Genomic DNA, 19,922 nt, shown 5'->3' on the forward strand with positions numbered 1-19,922 from the left:
CCGCTGATATGGCAAGAAGAAGTCGTGGCGCATGGCTTGTCGAAGTGTGTAGCGCTGTGATGGCTCATAGGTCAGGAGCTTGGAGATGAGTTCAAACAACTGCATATGGTCTTCATCATCAGGATCTTTTAAGTAGCGCTAAACGAAAAAATGGTTTATCAGAAAATGTTTTGTCAAAAGAAGTGCTAGCTAAAACTACAATCACATGCATTAACCAAAACAATGTATTTTTTTTGGCCATGTATCAGGTCAATTAAAATATTTAATGCAACATTGACTTTACCTAAGACTAAAATTAACTGGAACCACTGAATATACGTAAGAAAAGAGGGAACTATTCTGTTAGTATTTATCTAAGTAGATATTCCTTTTCTGGTTAATATTTAAGATTTAATGAGGACATTTTTCAAACAACATGTTTTGCCTTCTAATAAACATTTTATAACCATTCCACGATTAAAAACTTTTATCTAAAGAATACTCAGCAGCATGCAATAAATCCAAAAATGTGATAAACAATAATTAAAGACTACACTACAACTAGGCCAACAAACTAATGAGCACACACAAGCAGTGTTAGTGCACATGTAAAGCTGACACATAAGCAGAAAGTGTTGACTGCCATGCTGTAGGGTAGATACCATCTAACATCAAGCAAGTTGGAATGTGCTCAAACAGCTGTTTCTTACCTCCATGTTTTTCTCTGACCCCTCCTTTGCCGAACATTTACTCTAAGTACCAACAGCAATATCATGGTCTAGTTGCAGGGGAAGGTGGGGACAGAGCCAACTTAAGCACTTTTAGGGCCATTTTGTCTTTCGAAAGTTAGACAAAAAAGGGTATGCTGTTGCTATGAAGCCTTCCGACTTTGTTACACTATTTTTTTTAGTAACTTTAGTGACAGATCTAGCATGGTTAGTGAAAAACAGAGCAGCATACATGCTGTCAGCCAATGGAAGGATGCAAAGACTACAGGTTGACAACTAAATAAGACCACACCTTTCAAACACACAACTCTACCAAATATTATCACATAAAAAGAAAAAGCCTTCACAGAAGACTCACTAGCCATAGAACCATCATCACAATTATGGGCCAATAAATAAATTGCACATACTTCAATGACTTCCAGTAAATATTAAACACTGTTAGGGGGGACCATCAGTTTACAACAATTTTAAGATAATTACATTTTCTTTTAGACTGAGGGAAAATGAGGAATATTTAAATAGAAATTAACATTTTACTTTTTAATGTTTCATATAATAAAACATTTCAACCGCTCTTAAAAAAATATTAAACAGTAAAAAAAAAAACTAACTGCAAAAACATGACATACTAAACTAAACTGTACAATACAAGAAGCCTTTAAATAAAACCACATTCATAATCAGCAGATAATATGGATTAAAAAAAAAAAAACACATCAAATCAGGAGGTTAGTGTATGTACAAGAATGATTTAAGAAGCGCAGATCACATTTCTTAGGGGGATGATAAGTTCCAAATAAAGGGGGAGTACTGTACATAAGTAGCTTGAATATAACCCAATCATCTATCAGTTGTCTCCAGTTTGTCTGAGGCAAGGACAAACACATCAGAGCCATTGCTCTCTTGGCTGTGTTTCCTCAGGTTGTCCACTGGAGAGCTGGGCATCTGGTTCTCACTGGCATTCACATTGTTTAGCTGGTGGATTTTTTTTTTTTCATCCGGAGCTTTGGGCTTGGCAGGAATCTGAGGGGAGTCAGCCACTGCACCCAAAGGAACATTTTCATTTTGAACATCTGACCCAGAGCCTTCCCCATCCACTTTTTTCTTTCTATCCATTCGACGCCGCCTCCTGGCACGAGCCTTCTCTAACTTTGGCAACACCACCTCATTTCCAGACTCCATGCCTTGGCTCTCACTCCAAACCTGGTTAGTGTAGGGCGGCACAGGCTGGACAAAATTGGCTATAACTCCTTCTTGTAACTGATTTCCAGCAGGTGCTACCAGCTGACTAACAGCAGGAGCTGGTGCATGTATTGGCGCTGACTGTGATGGTGCTGGTGGGAGCCGAATTGTTTGTTGGGGTGGGGCTGAAACCATTTGTCCTTGGGGAATCACTACCGCAGGGGCTGTAGGGTTAGCAGCAGCCCTAACAGGTAGAGGTAGCTTGGCCACTGGCAATGTTACAACAGGACTCTCCAAAACAATGAAGTTTCCACTGTCTAAACTAAATTGTTGCTTTAATGGGGCAGCAGGCTGAACAGGCATGTTACTGCCCAGAGAGTGCTGGTGAGCCAAGTTCTTTTCTGATACTGGAGCTGACATTGGAAGGGTGACTGGCACTGGCTGGCTTGGTACTTGTGGTAGAGGAGCTGTAGGCTGTAGGGAGGATGACACACTTTTGTTATTCATACTAATGCCTTGATTTTGTAGTACAACAGAAACTGTAGTGGCACCTTCAGATGGAACTGGAGTAACAGATGATGCATTTGTTGAAACACTTTCCTGAGTGTCTTCTAAATCTAAGCTGAGATCTGCTACAGAGTCGAAAGACCAGGCACTGCTGACAGATGTAGTGCCATCAGAAAACTGGTTGGCATCAATGGCCTTGTCCTGAGTTGGTATGGGGGGATAGAAGTTGTCAGGTGTCTGAGTGCTCTTCTCTAAGAATATGCGAGTGACACGGTCCACTAAAGTCTGGGTCTCCTGAGTTGTTTTCTCATCTCTACTAGGAAATTTCATGTCTGACAAGGTTAGAGACTTCTGGACAGCTTTTTCTGCATTGACTTTTTCTTGCAGCTTCGCATCTCTCTGCTTTTCCATCTCAGCTATTTCATAAGGCGGCCGACGGACATAGCCAGTCTTTGGAACAAACTCCGACGCACTTGGATTTAGCATTGAACTAGTCACATCTCCAACCTTCATTGAAAGTGAGTTGTCAAAAACTTCATCATCAAAAGAGCTCTCTGAAGGCTTTTGTCCAACTGGAGGAGTCTTTTCTCTAAACTGTTTTTCTCTTCTGCGTCGTCTGGCTGTGACTGGCGCCTCACCTTTAGATTCAGTTCTCTGACGTGGGATTGGTCTGTCAAGTACACTTTTTGGTTCTTCCTCAGGTTCAAAGTCATTCTGGTTCAGATCACTCATGTCCATAGTTTTAGCATGTTTCATGGCTTCAAGACGAGATGTACGTCTACGGTTTGTTGAACTGGCATCATCCTGCTTCGTGCCACCTGCCATCTTATCCTTAGCTGATATGGAATCTAGAGCAGTGCCCATCTCTTGGAACTCACTCATGTCAGTGGCATCCTCCATTGTGTGATGTCTACTCAGTTTATTGAACCTTCTGCGTTTGATATCAGCTACAGCAAGCCCAAAAGATTCTCCATCCACTTCCTCTTTCTTCTTGAACATGGACACAGGACTGCTGGAGATTGTGCCTGCATTTGTTTCCCGCTTTGCTGCAGCATTTCCTTCCCCTTCCCCCAACCTAGAACTAGCTAAATTCTCAGGATTAGTAGAGGACAGACCATCAGGCACAACAGAGGTATCATTACTAGCAAGCTCATTCAAGTTAGTACTACTAGAGTTAGCAGACAGGGAATCCCGAGGTACACTCATCAAAGTGTTCTCTCTCTCTTTGTGTCGGATAGACTCAAAGAAACCATGTCGGAGGGCTTCTTTCAGCGTCACCCGATTTTCTGGGACATATTCCAACATTTGTTCTATAACTTCAAGGATTTGAATGTGTTCCTGTCCTTTGTCTTTCAAATAGTGCTGAGGAGAGATAGGATGTACACTACATTAAACCCCCTGCACTTTACTGGCTAGCATTTCCCCATCAATCTCCAACGCCAAATGCAAATTTGGGCTCAGAAAAATATTTAAGATTTTTTTTTTAACTAAAAAAGTTGACTGTTACAATACTTTTAATAAGTTTAAAAATTTACAAAATACAACTTATTTCTTAAACTATAACTTAATGCATTTTAAAATAAAAAACTAAATGAATCAACTATTTAACTTATTGATGAAAGGATCAGTACAAATGGCAAGATGCATCCATACAAGCACACCTAATGATTAAAATGTGATCACAACAAAAAATGAGTTATGATATTAACAAATTCTCACATGCTATAATGTTTCAAACTATAAAAATTTGAACTCTTATATTCTTGGTACAGTTTTCATTGAATTTACATAAAATTTTAAATTCAAAACTTATTAATAAATACAAATACATTGGACAATGATATTAAAGGAAATGTGTCAATGAAAATTTCCACTTTTGTGTGTGTCAAAATCATGGGGCAGTTTAAAATGATTATCATGCACATTACTAACTGATAAGAAACTAACAAACTTTCTACAAAATAAAAACAAAAGGACTAAACAAATAAAATATGATATGGTGATTGTGCTCCATTTTTATAAAGAAAGGGATCTATAAGAAAAAGCTGCTTTTGTTTCGGTAAGACAAGACAGTACTTACCTTAATTTTTACACTTCACAGCAAACAGAATTGTCTTACAAACATAACTTTCATCCCAGTTATAGAAACTTGCACATGCACAAACTTACATTGTTAAAAGCATGTTGCCAACAGTGCTTCATCCCTTTTATAATTGTAGTGACTAAATAAACCCCTTTGATTAAAGAAGGATCAATTGGTTCAGTGGTTCCAGTCAACATAATTTAAGTACAGGACCGCATCTTACCCGCAGTGGTTTACAGGTATCTCTTACGTATCTTCCAGCTGAAGATTTCTCATCCCAGTCAAGGCAACCTCGGTAGAAGTATTTCTGCTTCCTTTACACACACAAGCACCCAAGCACGCAGACAACCAAACCGCAGGTAGCAGTTCATGTGGTGGTGGTGGCAAGTAACAGCAACACAGGCAAAGGGCAATGCAGCAAAAATAATTGGGGATGAAAAGAACAAACAAACTGAGAAAATGTGCCTAGATAACATGCAGAGTCAAACAATAATACAATGCAACAATAACTCCTAGAACAAGAAAAGCAACAACCACATATTTTAGATCATCTGGAACACAACTGTCCAAATTATAAAAAAAGTAAACATAAAGTGCTTTGAATGGAATAAGCATAAAAATGTGCTAATTGCTTTTCTCTATTCTATATGACGATGTCAAAATGTTGATCAGCTGCCCTTGTTGATGCCCCGCCATCTAACTGTGTCTAACAAAAAAAGGTTAGCCAGCATGCAAATAACAATAGCATTAGCTAATGTAGCCTTTAGTCCACAAAAACCAACAATAAGTCAACCAAACCCTTTACGTGTGGACTAGAGACAACATAAGTTTATAACATATAGAAGCACATGCTAGAAACTCCTACAATGCAGCACATCTAATAATGTCATGGCCATTGAACTTGTATTCCCCTCAAGACAAAGTGAGCTTAATTTGAAACCCCAGACCATGACAAATAAGGCTAGCACATAAACAATTAGTCAATGTTGGACGTGTTTATACAAATGCTGATCAAAGAAGAATTTTCAGCACTAAGTTCATGCATGCACAGGCTAAAGAAGTGATATCCATAGTAGAATGTCACAACGCATGGCGCATGTGCACCAGCGTACTCACATAAAGGGGTTTGCAGTTCTCCCTAACATAACGGCCAGAAGAAGTTGTAGGGTCCCAGTCCAGACGGCCATGCCAGAAGTAGTTGGTTCTATAGTTGGTTGGTGTACATACAGTTCATAGAATTAAAGACCAGGCAAAGTAGGAACATGTGACTGACCATAGCATGAACAACCCAGATACACAATGATACATGAGTGATGAAGTTAACCAGATCACATGGTAGCCAGGAGAGAAATGTTATCAATGTCATGAAACATTAAATACCACAATGTATGAATGTCTGTCTGAACATAAAGGATGATTCTAATTCAATCACTGGAATTTCATCATTATCTGTATGCAATGAAGAACTGTAAAAAAATAAAAATAAACGACTAAACAAATGACTCACTTGGTCTTTTTAGTCATCCTATAAGGCATTGAGCCAAGTATTCTTTCCATCATGGCTAAATGTTCCTTGTTATCATGAGTCTGAAAAAAACAACGCAGAAAGTATGAGAAAAAAATTTACGGAACATTCTGACATTTTTAGTGGATTCACACAATTTTCATAAAAATAGCACAGAAGTTAACCTGAATTAAAAAAAAAACACTTGCCTATGATGAATTTAAATACATTTAAAAAAAAAAAAGGCATAACAATGTAATAAAAAAGAATCACTTTGTAGCTACCAGAAATCCATTTACCTGGAAGAGTGTGTAGCCGGTATACAGCTCAAACATGATGCACCCAATACTCCATACATCACATGGCTGTGCCCAGCCAAGCTCTGGAGATAAAACACAAGCAAATACAAGTTAGGAAGCCCAAGGCAACAAACCAACTAGAAAAAACGTCAAACACATGAGATTCAACCTTTTACACACATTACCACCTATGTTAATACCTTACCTAAAATGACCTCTGGTGCTCTGTAATGTCTAGTAGATACAATGGTGCTGTGGTGTTCATGGTCAAAAGTGGCTGAACCAAAGTCAATCAGTTTTATATCAGTGTTTTTTATTCGCCTCTCATCCCTTTTCTGAAAGAGTAAGAACAAATCTTAATCTAGATATTCCAAGTACAAGAGAAATCACACCAACTCAAGAGGTAGCAGAAAACCAAAAAACACAACCACAGACTGAACACAAGCAATGAAGCAAACAAAGAGAGGGTTCATAGAGCCAAAAATAAAATCATCCAACCAGCTCACAATTTTAGCTGCTGCAAAACTTGTGGAAATACACTACAAAATTGTTTGCAGAATATATGCACTTATTTGCAAAAAGTAAAATGGAACTTAGGCGTGAGGTTCAGTAATGAGGTAAACCAACTTACAGATAATCTGGTGCGAACATTCCCAGCAAACTCAAAGGGAGACTGAAAGTAAGAAAGGGTGCTATGAGCTCTACGTGACTGGATAGCATGCACCAAGAAATGTCAAGCTCTGACATCCCATTACACCATTTGGCAGCTGCACTATTCGCCAGTGCAATGACTTGGATCACATTAAAAAAACACTCTAGTGGCCTGTCTTACAAATAGCATTCTACTTCTATCTTTCATTTTTAACATCCAACTCATTAAATTAGCTTGCAATCGACTGAAATATTAATCCAATTCATGGGAAAAATAAGAAAAAAGGCTGAAATGTTAAGCCATGTTCATGATTTCTGCATTATTTTTAGCTGTATGAACCCTTAAACAAACATGCTCCATAACACAGCTTGTGAACAAACATGCATAACCTGTACAGAAGTTTTAATACACTATAATTTTTCAATATTTTTTAAAATGCCGTTTTATTTCTTTAAAGATTTTTTTTTCTGATTAGTTGATTTACATGAACAATAAGAGAAAAATGTATACACTTGACTTAGAAAAGTTTAGATTGTCTAGATATCCAAGACTTTTTTTTAAACACTAACCAACTTCATGCCTCAAACACAAACATTTACTCATTTATCTAACAACCCACAAACTCATGCACATAGCAATGCTACTTTGTAAAACAAACCAAAATGAATGCAAATTACTTAAAAAATTACAGAAATTGTAGAAAAAAGGAATTTTAAAAAACCCCATCAATTTAATTCAGTAGGGTATTGTTGTCTGGATAAAGTTAATGAAAAAAAAATATACCAGTAAAAACATGCAGCAGAAGACAAGAGCAAATAAGAACATGCAACTACCTTTTTGGGATTGAAATAAGTGTCAAAATCAGAATTGACAAAAAGTATATTCTCTGGCTTTAGATCTGTGTGTGTTAGCTGGTTTTCATGAAGGACTGAAAAAAAAAAGATTTGTATTACAAATTTGTACAACTAATGCTTTACCTAAAGATCAAAAGTGTGAAAATCAAATAACATTACTTACAGTTAACAGCATAACACAGCTGATATGATATGTGTCTGACTTGTTCCAGTGTATAAGGGACATAATTGTTTTCTTTCTGTTAAAAATTTACACATTTTTATTTTAACAATTGCAACAGAAAAAATAGCTTTCAAAAAGTTTTTCAAAGAGAATGATGAATAAATCAAAATATTTACCTACATCCAGCTGTAAATATCAGATAATTAGAATGATAAAATATACTACTTACAAGAAAATCAAAGACACTGAGACCAAGCATGTCAAAAGCAATACACATGTGACCATGGTAGTCAAACCAATCCAGCATCTGAACACATAAACTGTCATAGAAAAAAAAAAAGGTTTATTGCAATGTCTATTATTTCAATGATAGGACAGCAAGCATCTCTTATCCAGACAGCTTTATAATACAATAAAATATGCCACTATATCCACTGCACAAACACCTTGGCTCCATTTAAATACTGTTTAAGATTTAGTACATTTAAAATACTAGACAGCAATAGATGCTACTCACTATTTGCCTTGAGGATCACGTTCCCTGAGTTTCTCCAAGACATTGATTTCCAGCTTGGCTGCTTCTCTGTATTTCTCAACATTTTTTATGATCTTCAATGCTAGTCGATCACAGCCCCTATAGAAACAAGCAATATTGCTTAAACATAAACAGGAAGGGAAAAACAAAACAGGCTTAAGTGTATAGACCATATAATAAATGTAGTGCATTAAATGAACAGACCATATATGAAGTTGTGTTGATGTTTTTATAAATACTCTGTGTTGTGTATAGATGGGGGATAGTTAACTCATCTGTAGTGCCTGATGAATTTCTTCAGTGGGAATTTATAACTGCCACAAATCCAAGTTTATTTATAATATACACAACTCCAGTTAATTTTTAATCTAACTCCACTGACCTCTACTATACCCTAGCTATTCTACACTCCAATCCAACTCAGCTATCTCTTAACAATATCTATATCCAACTGCCTGCTACATGTTTCAATACTCCCCCTTTAGCAGCACTGATAATCTTAATTTTGGTACAATATTCATCTATTTTCCTATTAATTTCTTTTTGTTTGTTCTTTGCTCAAAACTACAATTGTTTATTTCTCAGTGTAACTTCTGAGTTTAGGCGTATTTTTAATTTCCACATGTAGAGAGTGATTCATCTTTTTCAACTACCACTCTTATCCCCAACTTTCTTACTTGGGACTATTGAGTAATCAATCTACAACATACATTTAATGTAGCAATTTAAAAGGAAGGGAAGAAATTAGAAACACATGCTGTATCCTCCAGCTGAAGAAAAAAAATTTGGTAATTAATTGTGTGCAGAGAGTTTCTGGCATGCAGTGTTAAGTGATGACCATCTGAGAATGTGATTCAGTAAGTTAACTGTAGAACCAGTATGCTAAAGTAAGAGTACTGACCAGTTAACTGTAGTACTAGCAAGCTAAAGTCAGAGTACTAAACAGTAATCTGTAGAACCAGCAAGCTAAAGTCAGAGCACTAAACAGTAATCTGTAGAACCAGCAAGCTTAAGTCAGAGTACTAAACAGTTAACTGTACAAACAGCAAGCTAAGTCAGAGCACTAAACAGTAATCTGTAGAACCAGCAAGCTAAGCCAGAGTACTAAACAGTTAACTGCACAAACAGCAAGCTAAGTCAGAGCACTAAACAGTAATCTGTAGAACCAGCAAGCTAAGCCAGAGTACTAACCAGTTAACTGCACAAACAGCAAGCTATGTCAGAGCACTAAACAGTAATCTGTAGAACCAGCAAGCTAAAGTCAGAGTACTAAACAGTTAACTGCACAAACAGCAAGCTAAGTCAGAGCACTAAACAGTAATCTGTAGAACCAGCAAGCTAAAGTCAGAGTACTAAACAGTTAACTGTACAAACAGCAAGCTAAGTCAGAGCACTAAACAGTAATCTGTAGAACCAGCAAGCTAAAGTCAGAGTACTAAACAGTTAACTGCACAAACAGCAAGCTAAGTCAGAGCACTAAACAGTAATCTGTAGAACCAACAAGCTAAAGTCAGAGTACTAAACAGTAATCTGTAGAACCAGCAAGCTTAAGTCATAGTACTAAACAGCTAACTGTACAAACAGCAAGCTAAGTCAGAGTACTAAACAGTAATCTGTAGAACCAGCAAGCTAAGCCAGAGTACTAAACAGTTAATAACTGATCCAGCAAGCTTAAGTCATAGTACTAAACAGTTAACTGTAAGAGCTAGCAAGCTGAAGTCAACATTTGACTATGGGATTTTATAGGCTGAATATTCAAAAATATTGTGATACAAATACTCAAAGGATAAGATGATAGATGATTAAACAGAAGAGGGTGAATTATGGTAAAACACCACCAAGTCTTCAGGTAACACCACACATACACAAGGGTAACAACTGGGAAAGTAATTTGAACCTGGATAAGATAATGTTGAACTTGAAGCCAGTAGGGAGAGATACTTATGTTGGTGTGGCAAGCCTGATGAGTAACACACTGCTCTGTGTTGATGGGGGGGGGGGGGGGGGGGGGGAAGGGGAGGGAGGTAGGAGGGGGAAAAAGGGGAATGTGAGGTAAAGATGGAGGCCAGCAAGGTTTCATCCAGTCTTTCCATACCCCCCCTCCCCCTTCCCAATGTTATGTTTGCTGCTGACATGTTCTGCCCACACATCTTAGCTGACTTACAGTCTAAGGAATTCAATTCAAAATGTACATTATGTAGGATTCACTTTTTTGTAGAAAAGAATACATTGAAGGATTTCCTAGAGGCACTAACAGAAACAAGACAGGAACTTATTCTTAGCCTGGCTTAGAGCCATGAGCAACCTTTGGAATGTTTAACTAGATGAAGAATGATTGAGATAACTTTTTCCTTCTGAAGGGCTAATGTGTATTGTGTAGACTGAGAAATCCTTTCATAATGTACAACTATTTCCTCCTACACCCTAGATATAGTCTACCACCCTTTTTCATGAGCTCATACTAAACACTAAAGAGTGGGGGAGGTGAAAAACTTGACTGCATCATAAGATGCTCTAACCAGTTGACCCATTTAGCTGACCTCTGACCTCACCTGGGGAAAGGCTGTGAGCAATCACACCAGCCAGCCCCCACTGCACAGAGCGTAGCAACAATTAGATCTAGCAACAAAAAGAAGGGAGAGGGCCTGAGGTAGGCCAACTTTTTTTTTTATAGCTTGGCAAGAAATCAACAGCTCTCTTCCTCCACATGCCGCCCCCCCCCCCCCCCCCCCAACTGAATCACAGGTAGAAATACCCACACTCCCCTTACCAAGCTACTAGATTTATTTTTCTTTGAAAACATGACAATTTTTTTTTACACCAGTCAATATCTAGGTATAAATACTGAGCTAAGTAACCATGGGATGGGTTGGATTAAGGGTGACCAAGGGGACAAGATAGAAGATTATGCTGATGTAGGAATACAGGTAGAAGTAGGAAGAGTTTGTAATAGCAGCCAACAAATACACACAGAAGCTTGGACATCCACCAAGACTTGACAAATAGGACCACATTTACAGTTACTCATGGCAATAGGTTGCTAATTAGAGTCATCAACTTACTTGTGTATATCCTTGCACTCAACAACCTTGCCAAAGGTGCCCTCGCCTAGAGTATTGATGATTTCATCTGAAAGACAACACACAAGTAGCAATTAACCCCCACACTTTGGTAGTAGCATCAAGGAGGAAATAATGGAACAAGCTACTTTAATATCATAAGGAAGCTACAGCCAATATGTTTTAACACCACCTGTATGTAACTAGCAGCAAAAACGTCCTTGACTTAAACTAAAAGTAAAATGTTCCATTGTTAGTGCAATTTCCTCCTCAGTGTTATTAAATAAAAATTCCTGTACTTAATGAAAGAGATTTATAGATCACAAAAATTAGGTTCTAGTGTGTTTGTGTAGTGTGCTGTTGTACCTAACAAAAACCACTTTCAAGGGCCATTAAATGTTATGTCAAGGGAAACTGAACACATGGTTATTGTGAGGGGCCCCTACTAGCTGAACTGTGTGTCAGTGTTGGCCACCCACCTCCCTCCACAAGTTAACTGAGATCCCCTGTGTACAAGTAAATAAAGTTGTATGAAAGACATGTAATACATGTAGTTATGACATTACGAGGATAGGGTATTTGATTACATCGAGCCTGCAGGATGTCCCCGGCCCTATAGATGAGATGGCCGTCCTCATCATCCTCTATGGACTTTTCATCTCCTCTTCCTCCCCCTCCACTCTCTCCTTGGTCCTGACGACAACAATCGCAGCAGCAGCATCAGGATCATCATGATCAGCAGGTGATGAGCCGGTGAGACAATAGCACAGGTAAGTTGAGCCGAGTCAGTGGATGCAGCGATGGGGCAGGCGGTGTTGGGTTGGAGGGGTATGAGATGCAGCAGTGGCAGCCATTGAAATATGGCAGGACAGGCCCGACAGGCGCGAACATACAGAGATAGATAGGGGAAGGCAACACACGGTAAAGATCGTGTCAAATGATGGGTTACGAGGCATCATTTACACGCATCTTCAAGTCATAGCATCATATCAAACAGCCATCTCTCACAACACACGACAATACAATCTGTCAAACATCAGAGTGATGGCTACTTGATATAACAATTACTACTTTGCTTTTTAAAGCATTCATTTGGCAGGCAAATCATTTAGTTTTAATTATATATTTATAAATAATATACATTTTAACAATACTAATTTAATACTAAAACTAAACGAAATGAAAAACTAATTTTAAGTCTAAGGCTAGGATTAAAAAGATAAATCTCTAAAAAGAAAAAAAAGACAAATGCAACTAGCCAATAAAATTCATAAAAACCACTGACGCGCGTGGACGTGAAAAGTTGGACCTTGAGCACAAGACTAACCTTAAACCACGTGTCAAGAGCGTAAATTCTCATTGAAACGCTAACACTAAAGAAATATAAACAGGAAGACCAAGTGACCACCAGACCCCTGAAAACATCTGGACGTTACAATAAATACCACACGTTCGTACTACGTGGGCGATGGGCACAGCCCAACAGAAAGCATACCTTACAAGTAAAGCGCGTTAAAATTAACCCCCGAAGAAGACAGCGTATAAAGCTAGCACGAGCGGACCGTTATTGTTATGAAATAAAAATAGGAGCATCAACCTACGCTGTACTTGACGGGCGCAGCTGTCAAGAGGCTGCGCGTGAATGCAAGACACTTGTAGATCTAGTCATGATCTGGACTGACACCTACTTGCTGAGTTGGGTGACATACCCTAGCATTAGCATTAGTCGCCCCACTTGAAAGTTAGGCTTAGATAGTGCTATCGGCAACACGTAGAACCCGCAAGTTGACATGAACCCACGTTAACTGGGTCCTACGTGTAGTAAAGAGAATGGCGAGGCAGCGTATATTTGCGAGTAGATTTTTTTTAGCGATACCTCATTACGGCTGTGTCTGAAAAAGATACACGGCAGCTAGTCGAGATAATTACTATTCTATAATGTGATTAAACAACATTACTAAGCGCACACAGTTTTCAGACTTCTTGCGACATTACTTTTAATCCGTTGGTTGTAATCAAGGAATGAGAAAAACAAACTAAACCTAACCCTTAAATAGTCCAAGCCTAGAGTAACCCCATGAAAACAGTTAAATGAAAAAACAACGTAACCAGTATTTGAGAATATAATGAACGACGAGACTACGGCCACATGGTGAGCTATTTCTGAAGAGATTTAACAACAAATGGTCTAAAATAATGCACATTAAATAGTTCCATTCAGCCAGTGCTATTATGCTAATGTTAGAAAGATAAATTCCAGACTAAAAGTTGAAACACTATAGAGAACCCAGTATCCCCTGAAGTACAGTGCTCGTGTGTACGAGACACTAATGAGAGTAACAGCCTGATGAAAACATCTCAATGACACGTCGTATGCTTCAAACAACTGCTCATTTAATTAGTACGACACTTAGATCTATGTCAAAGGTAAAAATATGCAACCATCCAACCTTTGGCGTGACCATGTAAAGTGTAACTGTGAATCATTCCAATACTGAAATCCTAGTTAAGTCAGTTAAATCCATTGCGGGCCAAAAGTTTAAACCGACACGACAACAAGTCGGTGTGACAGTGACATGTCTGTGACACTGTACCGGCCCATCTCTCTACGACTAGCCCGGCAACACGTGTTAACTAAAGTACATCATTTTTTAACAACAAATTATTTTCACACGTGACAAAAACAAAGGGCATATCCAGTGTGTACTACTACAAGCAGCCCCAGTGAGTTATTCTACGTGCAGAGTAGTTGTGTCACTTGACATGCGCAGAGGGACCAGTCGGGGCGAGAGTTGGATTAAACCTAATGATGGAAAGGTCACAAAGATTCTCTACGTTGCCTACAATAATGATACAGGATATGAGCACTTATTCGCTACTTGTAGCCTGTGAATACGTGCGCTTAGCATCACACTGCCAGTAATGAGAGAGAGAGAGAAAGCGCAGGAAATGTTATGAGACACACACACACACAGGCATGTATGATGAAGTACTAAAAAATTAAGCTACACCAAGAAGGCCAGAAGTGGTTGATGAGGACAAAGGAGCTGCAATGTAACGATATGGTCTAGTCAACTGATGACGCATTACTATCGGTTCAAATTTCAAACATTCTATTTTACACGACTTGTCAGCTTCTAATATGTTTGGATATAGCCCGGCACGTGCTGCTGTATTTGCATAATCACGTCTGGGGGCGAGAGCAGACAACACAAACTCGTCCATCGTTTGCAGGTCTACACGAGGGTAGGCGGCGGGTTTTACTGCGATAACACTGGTCTATGCAGATTGGTGTACAAATACACACATTAGACACATTTTGTATAGACAGAGACAGTGGTTTATAGGGTACAGCAATTTATTCACGTGAAGGTCGGGATGAAGTAATATACCACGTTCTTAGAGAAGGCAAATACCTTTACTTTACTACTACAGTATTAAATATTTCCATACTCGCAAAATAGAATACATAAAAACGAGGTGGACTGCGTGCTAATTACAATAAAATTGTGAAATAACTTTGTGATAAAACAAGATTTCCATTGGACTATAATGTTTATACACATTAATATATCATTTAGAGACAGGGCTGTTTGAGGAATGTACCACTGTTAAGGTTTTAAAAGAAAAGGGTGATCTGGACTCGTCTACACCTTATAACATGCAGAAACCCAAAAGACAAGATCAAACCTAATGATGAAAACGTTAGTATAACTAGAGAAAAAATAAATAAAACAAAACCCAGATAACAAAGTATGAAGTGACGTAAGTCACTATTGCCGTGATTTGAAAGTAAATCTAAAAGAGCATGAATCACTACAAAGAAATAAAAGAAGAACAAAACGCAGAAAACATAAGAAAAGCATGCCAAAAAGACTAGGCAAGTGCAAAGATAAATAATCTCGACGCACGGATGGATGGACCACCATGGCTATATCCATTGGACCAAAGGTGAGCTCACAAATCTGGCATCACACATCGATAGAACGGGCACTTCCTCACTAATATACAACATGGAAAAACAATGTATCCAACAGTAAAGATTCCAAGCTAAGAATTCCCAAGAGAATGTTGACAAAGTATTCCAATGTACAAGAACTAATTGCACAGGTTCCACACTGGCGACAATCGGCACTATAAACTCAATCGATGATGACCGTCCCCAATGACCCTGGAGTATACCTTGTCGCCGTTAAGGGCATATCTAGAGCTATAGTTATAGGCAGGCATCTTCTTCCATTCTCTGGCGCCCCCTGTCACCCTACGCCCATCCACTCTCATCACTTTTCACACCACTGGAGCAAGATGGCTACAGCCCAGCAGTTGAAAAGGTTGGGAAGACAGCCGGCGGTGGAATCCTCCAAGGCACAGAATCAAAACCCAGTCTGTGCCGTTCTATTTCTAGAGCGGCAAGCCAGCAAGACCCAGTCAAACAGCGGCGCTGGCTCCCGTGGCTGCGAGCTCCTGCAACTCTGCTAACAACAATGTCATTACACGCTCAGGGAGAGAGGATGCGCAAAACGCGATGCTGCCATAGGCGTGTCTCGGTGTGGGGGCCTCTACACAACAACAACTCGACCATCAAGTCTATCCATTGGAATCTCGTTTTTGTTCGGTTATTTGAAAGACTAGAGCAAAAAAGTGTGACTTGCAATATAACGCTAGTAGGTGGTAACCTGGCCAGGATTTTCAAAGTATCGACATCCTAATCCAAACTTGTAACGGCAGAAAAAACAACTCAACGATACTGTACTGTGAAACTGGTCGCGGAACTATTACTTTCAACGAAACCGTACAAGGTTAAGATGATACCAGTTTAAGATGATCTGCGCTGGGTTCCTTTGGTGTAGACGAAAGAACGATACACTAATAATTCCCGGACCACAGATCTGTTCAGCCATAGAAAGCAATTATTCTTACTAAACACTAATATTCTATTTTTACTATTTAAAAAACAAGAACCTGAGTTTAATAATAACGCTGCATATCAAGACCTCCACAAAGTAGAATTAAATGTTGACTACCTAGTGTTTATAAATACGAAGATGTGTTGGTTGGTGACAAGAGGACTAATAGCGACGAACTGAATTGTGTACCCAACAAAGTTATTAAATTCAAGGACATAACTGATAGTACTAGTTACAATTATGTTTTATGTAACTGAATATTTCTTTCCCTAACACTGAAAATAAACTTTTTAATTCAACTAAAATTTAGAGCCGACAAAACTTTTTCAGGCCATGCAGGCTTAGTTACGCCTTTGAAACTGCAGTTACCTGACCTGGGTGTAGTCACACACGCACTTATCGCACGTGCAGCACACAGACTACACATCGCAGGAAACTTGGCTGGGAAGGGGTGGAAGGTAGAAGCAAGTAGCTATATTTATACTCAAGCATCAAGCAATCTAGGCTAGGCCGGCCCCGACTAGAAATGATGCCTTAAGTTATTTTAGGGTCTACGCGCTCTACCGTTCTACGACTTGAGATTTTAACCTAGACAAGCGATGACGTTAACAGCATTTTGAGCTCGTACTTTAAACTGCGGAAAATCCAGCCATTGGTTTTTTAAAGATTAGTAAACAAGACAAAGTCAAATAAGACATTAAAATCACCCTCTTTCCCAATAATATTTGATCTTAAATAACCGATTAATAGCGTACAGCCGTGATATTAACTATACCAATGCCTGACATTAAACTAAATACGTTTTCGTTTTGCAATAAATCATTTGTATTTTTGCCATCATTAAATATCACATAAGAGATAAAATATTTTCTTTGAAGGATAAGCTAAGGAATCTCCAAGGGTAATTATCTGAAACTATATCATTGTTTCCAGGGGAACATTTGGTCCAACTAACGAGCATGCTGCTGTGTGTCACAGGTGCCTTAATAATAAGTTTATTCCCACAACATTCCATGCTTGGCTAGCAGGTAAACAACACGCCACTAGAGGCGGGGAGGTGGGGTAGACTTGACCGTGGGAAGGTGGGAGAGAGGGGGGGGGTTCCAGTTTTTAAAATGAATATTTCAGAAATAAGTATTAACTGTAGAAGTCTGGCTGGCAACAACATACATTGTTCAAACATTTTTTTTTGTAAGAAAAAGGACTTGGCATCCATGACGAACCAGTAGGTGTAGTGTTTAAAAAAAATTGTTGAAGTAGTTAGGCATGCTGGTATACGTCAGCTACAGTCCGTAGGCTGGGAACACAGGTGAAAGATGAGAAACCGGTGATATTTTTAGACTTGTTTGGAAGGAAACCAGGTGTAACATAGCGTGGTGTACCAACTTCTACATCAAGGCCCCAGCCTTGCATTGGTCATTAAAATCACCTGAAAGCTTATCTAAGGCAAGTTTAAGTCTTATCTTGTCTGACTAGGTGGATGAGGTAAAGCTACACATGTACAAACGTTTAGCCGTAGCTATGTGAGATGTAGGCTGCAGCTTATATTTTTGTGTGGTGGGAAAAGCAAGGTAAACAACTAATTGTATAAACTAGTTAATGCATACAGACATGAAATCTTTTACTTTCCTAAACTAGAAGATTTTGTTTGACATTTCAACATAGATTGAACAAAAACAAAAAAAAAGTTCTTGTTTAAAGTACGTCCCACACACAGACCTAATTTTCGGGGAGGTAACCCATGAATATAATGTAGAAAGTACAGTAGCAGTTATGTTTCCTGGAATAGAGGTTACCTTTGCACAAGAAGTGGTCAGTTAATTTTGAGTTGTTAAAGTTGTAAAGTATGATTAACCTGCCAACTAAAAATCTTTTTAAATAAACCCTGCAACTTAATCCATCACTCTGATCAAAACCATTCACAGCTCCCAGATAAAAATTAAATATCTGATTAACTGACAGGCACTCATAACAGCTGTTTGCATCCAAATGAAAAAAAAAAACATGATGTGACTGGCATTAAAACAGTTAAAACAACATTGTGTGTGTACTCACCAGTCCTCCACCAATCTGAAACAAATCTAAAGAAACAAACCCACTGGGAGGTAGGGGGAGCAGGCAAAGACACTCCACAACTTACTGGGGTATCCTTTACTTTCTAGTATTCCAGATAAAGAACTAACCAAATTTGTTGACCCCTTTCAAAAAGGGAAATCTTGGCCTTTTACAGAATGCCAACAGTCTATCTTACCTTAGGTCTTGAAACACTTCAAGGGTAAGCTACTAGTTTAGTTACTAAAGTGAATGTCACAGAGCCTCAAAAATAACAATATGGTAGAGATAATGAAGGTAGGGGAGCTGTACAAGAGTGCCAGCTGAGCACCCAAATGAGCAAACAAGGGAAACTCACCCGCTTTGAGGAGTAGGAGGAGTGTCGGTGGTGGCGTCTCCGCCTGTGCCGTCTCCTGCTCCCAGAGTGTCGATGGTGGCCACCACTCTCTGTGTAGTCCTGCGCTTCAGCCTCCTGGTAGTGATCTCGATGGTGATGGTGGCTGCATACTGTGGTGGTTGTGCTGTTGTTGTTGTTAACACTGTAGGATGGAGAGTGGTGGTGGTCGTCATAATGTCTTCTATGTCTGGTCTTATGTTCATTGCTACTCAAAAGAAAAAAATTAAACAATTCATACAACAAACAAGCCAACACCAAGCAATCGATAATCACATGACTAAGTAAACAAAACTTTTAGTTAAGCCTGATAACAAATGTTTTCTACAATTAGGAACTATGAATTAGTATTTCTAAACGGTTTTAACTTAAGAAAGAAAAAAGCTTCCTGTTTAGATTCAGGCTTGCTTGAATATACTAATTTTTAGCACAATTTTTATTTATTTTCAACACCAAAAGAGAAAAGCACAAACATATTATGAATTAGTTTTTTAAAAAGTTTAGTCAGCATAATAGAATAAAATTACTTATGGCTTTATATGTCCACATTTATGACCCATTTATTTTTTAGAAAGGATTTTAGGGTAAAAGTGACCCTGTATAATTACTTTGGTTCCTCCGAGGGGAGGAATCATATGACAGTAACAATTGTATATTTGGGCAGCAATTTTTTAATTTGTTAAAATATTTTCTTGTAAAATGGTTTGGAAAGACATGTGGGATGCGTTTTTTTATAAATACAAGATCACCCCTGTGTATGTTTAATTAAAAAATTAAAAACAGGAGCAAGAAACTTGGAAAGAGAAGATGTACCTGAGATGTAGATAGTATGTACAGATAGAAGTTAGGTTTTAAACTGTGATATCTAAAAAAAAAAACCTTGCATTTTTACATGGCATTGCGTACAATTTACTGTTCAGTCAAAAAAATTTCTTGTGTAATTTTGCTTCCACTTTAAATTTATAACTCAATAAAGTGTATCTGATATAAATAACAGTGTTGCTATCAGATTATGCAAAAA

General features: G+C 38.4%; 2 protein-coding genes across 8 annotated transcripts in view; one reads left to right on the top strand and one right to left on the bottom strand.

Annotated features, from left to right (window-relative positions):
- Positions 1-19,922, bottom strand: part of LOC131936903 (serine/threonine-protein kinase par-1) — a 26,241-nt gene continuing 6,319 nt past the window's right edge. Inside the window, exons 3-16 of one of the 7 annotated variants that reach the window (XM_059294012.1) lie at positions 18,866-19,046; positions 12,136-12,241; positions 11,552-11,618; positions 8,472-8,588; positions 8,184-8,274; positions 7,955-8,030; positions 7,771-7,865; positions 6,917-6,958; positions 6,491-6,620; positions 6,286-6,368; positions 5,990-6,069; positions 5,599-5,686; positions 690-3,761; positions 1-138 (exon numbers count right to left, since the gene is read on the bottom strand). In XM_059294012.1, coding sequence (XP_059149995.1) covers positions 1,551-3,761; positions 5,599-5,686; positions 5,990-6,069; positions 6,286-6,368; positions 6,491-6,620; positions 6,917-6,958; positions 7,771-7,865; positions 7,955-8,030; positions 8,184-8,274; positions 8,472-8,588; positions 11,552-11,618; positions 12,136-12,241; positions 18,866-19,046 — 3,367 coding nt within the window. In that variant the 3' untranslated portion in view covers positions 1-138; positions 690-1,550. The other 6 variants (XM_059294010.1, XM_059294013.1, XM_059294015.1 and 3 more) reach the window with 6 other exon arrangements.
- The window catches only part of LOC131936904 (large ribosomal subunit protein mL53), a 15,903-nt gene continuing 13,928 nt past the window's right edge, over positions 17,948-19,922 (top strand). Inside the window, exon 1 of the mRNA XM_059294019.1 lies at positions 17,948-18,026. The gene's annotated coding sequence lies outside the window, so the exon portion shown is untranslated. The remainder of the gene's footprint in view (positions 18,027-19,922) is intronic.

Source organism: Physella acuta, unplaced genomic scaffold (genome assembly GCF_028476545.2).
Source record: "Physella acuta isolate Inbredline_101_S28 unplaced genomic scaffold, ASM2847654v3 ptg000195l, whole genome shotgun sequence".
In the NCBI taxonomy this organism is placed as follows: domain Eukaryota; kingdom Metazoa; phylum Mollusca; class Gastropoda; family Physidae; genus Physella; species Physella acuta.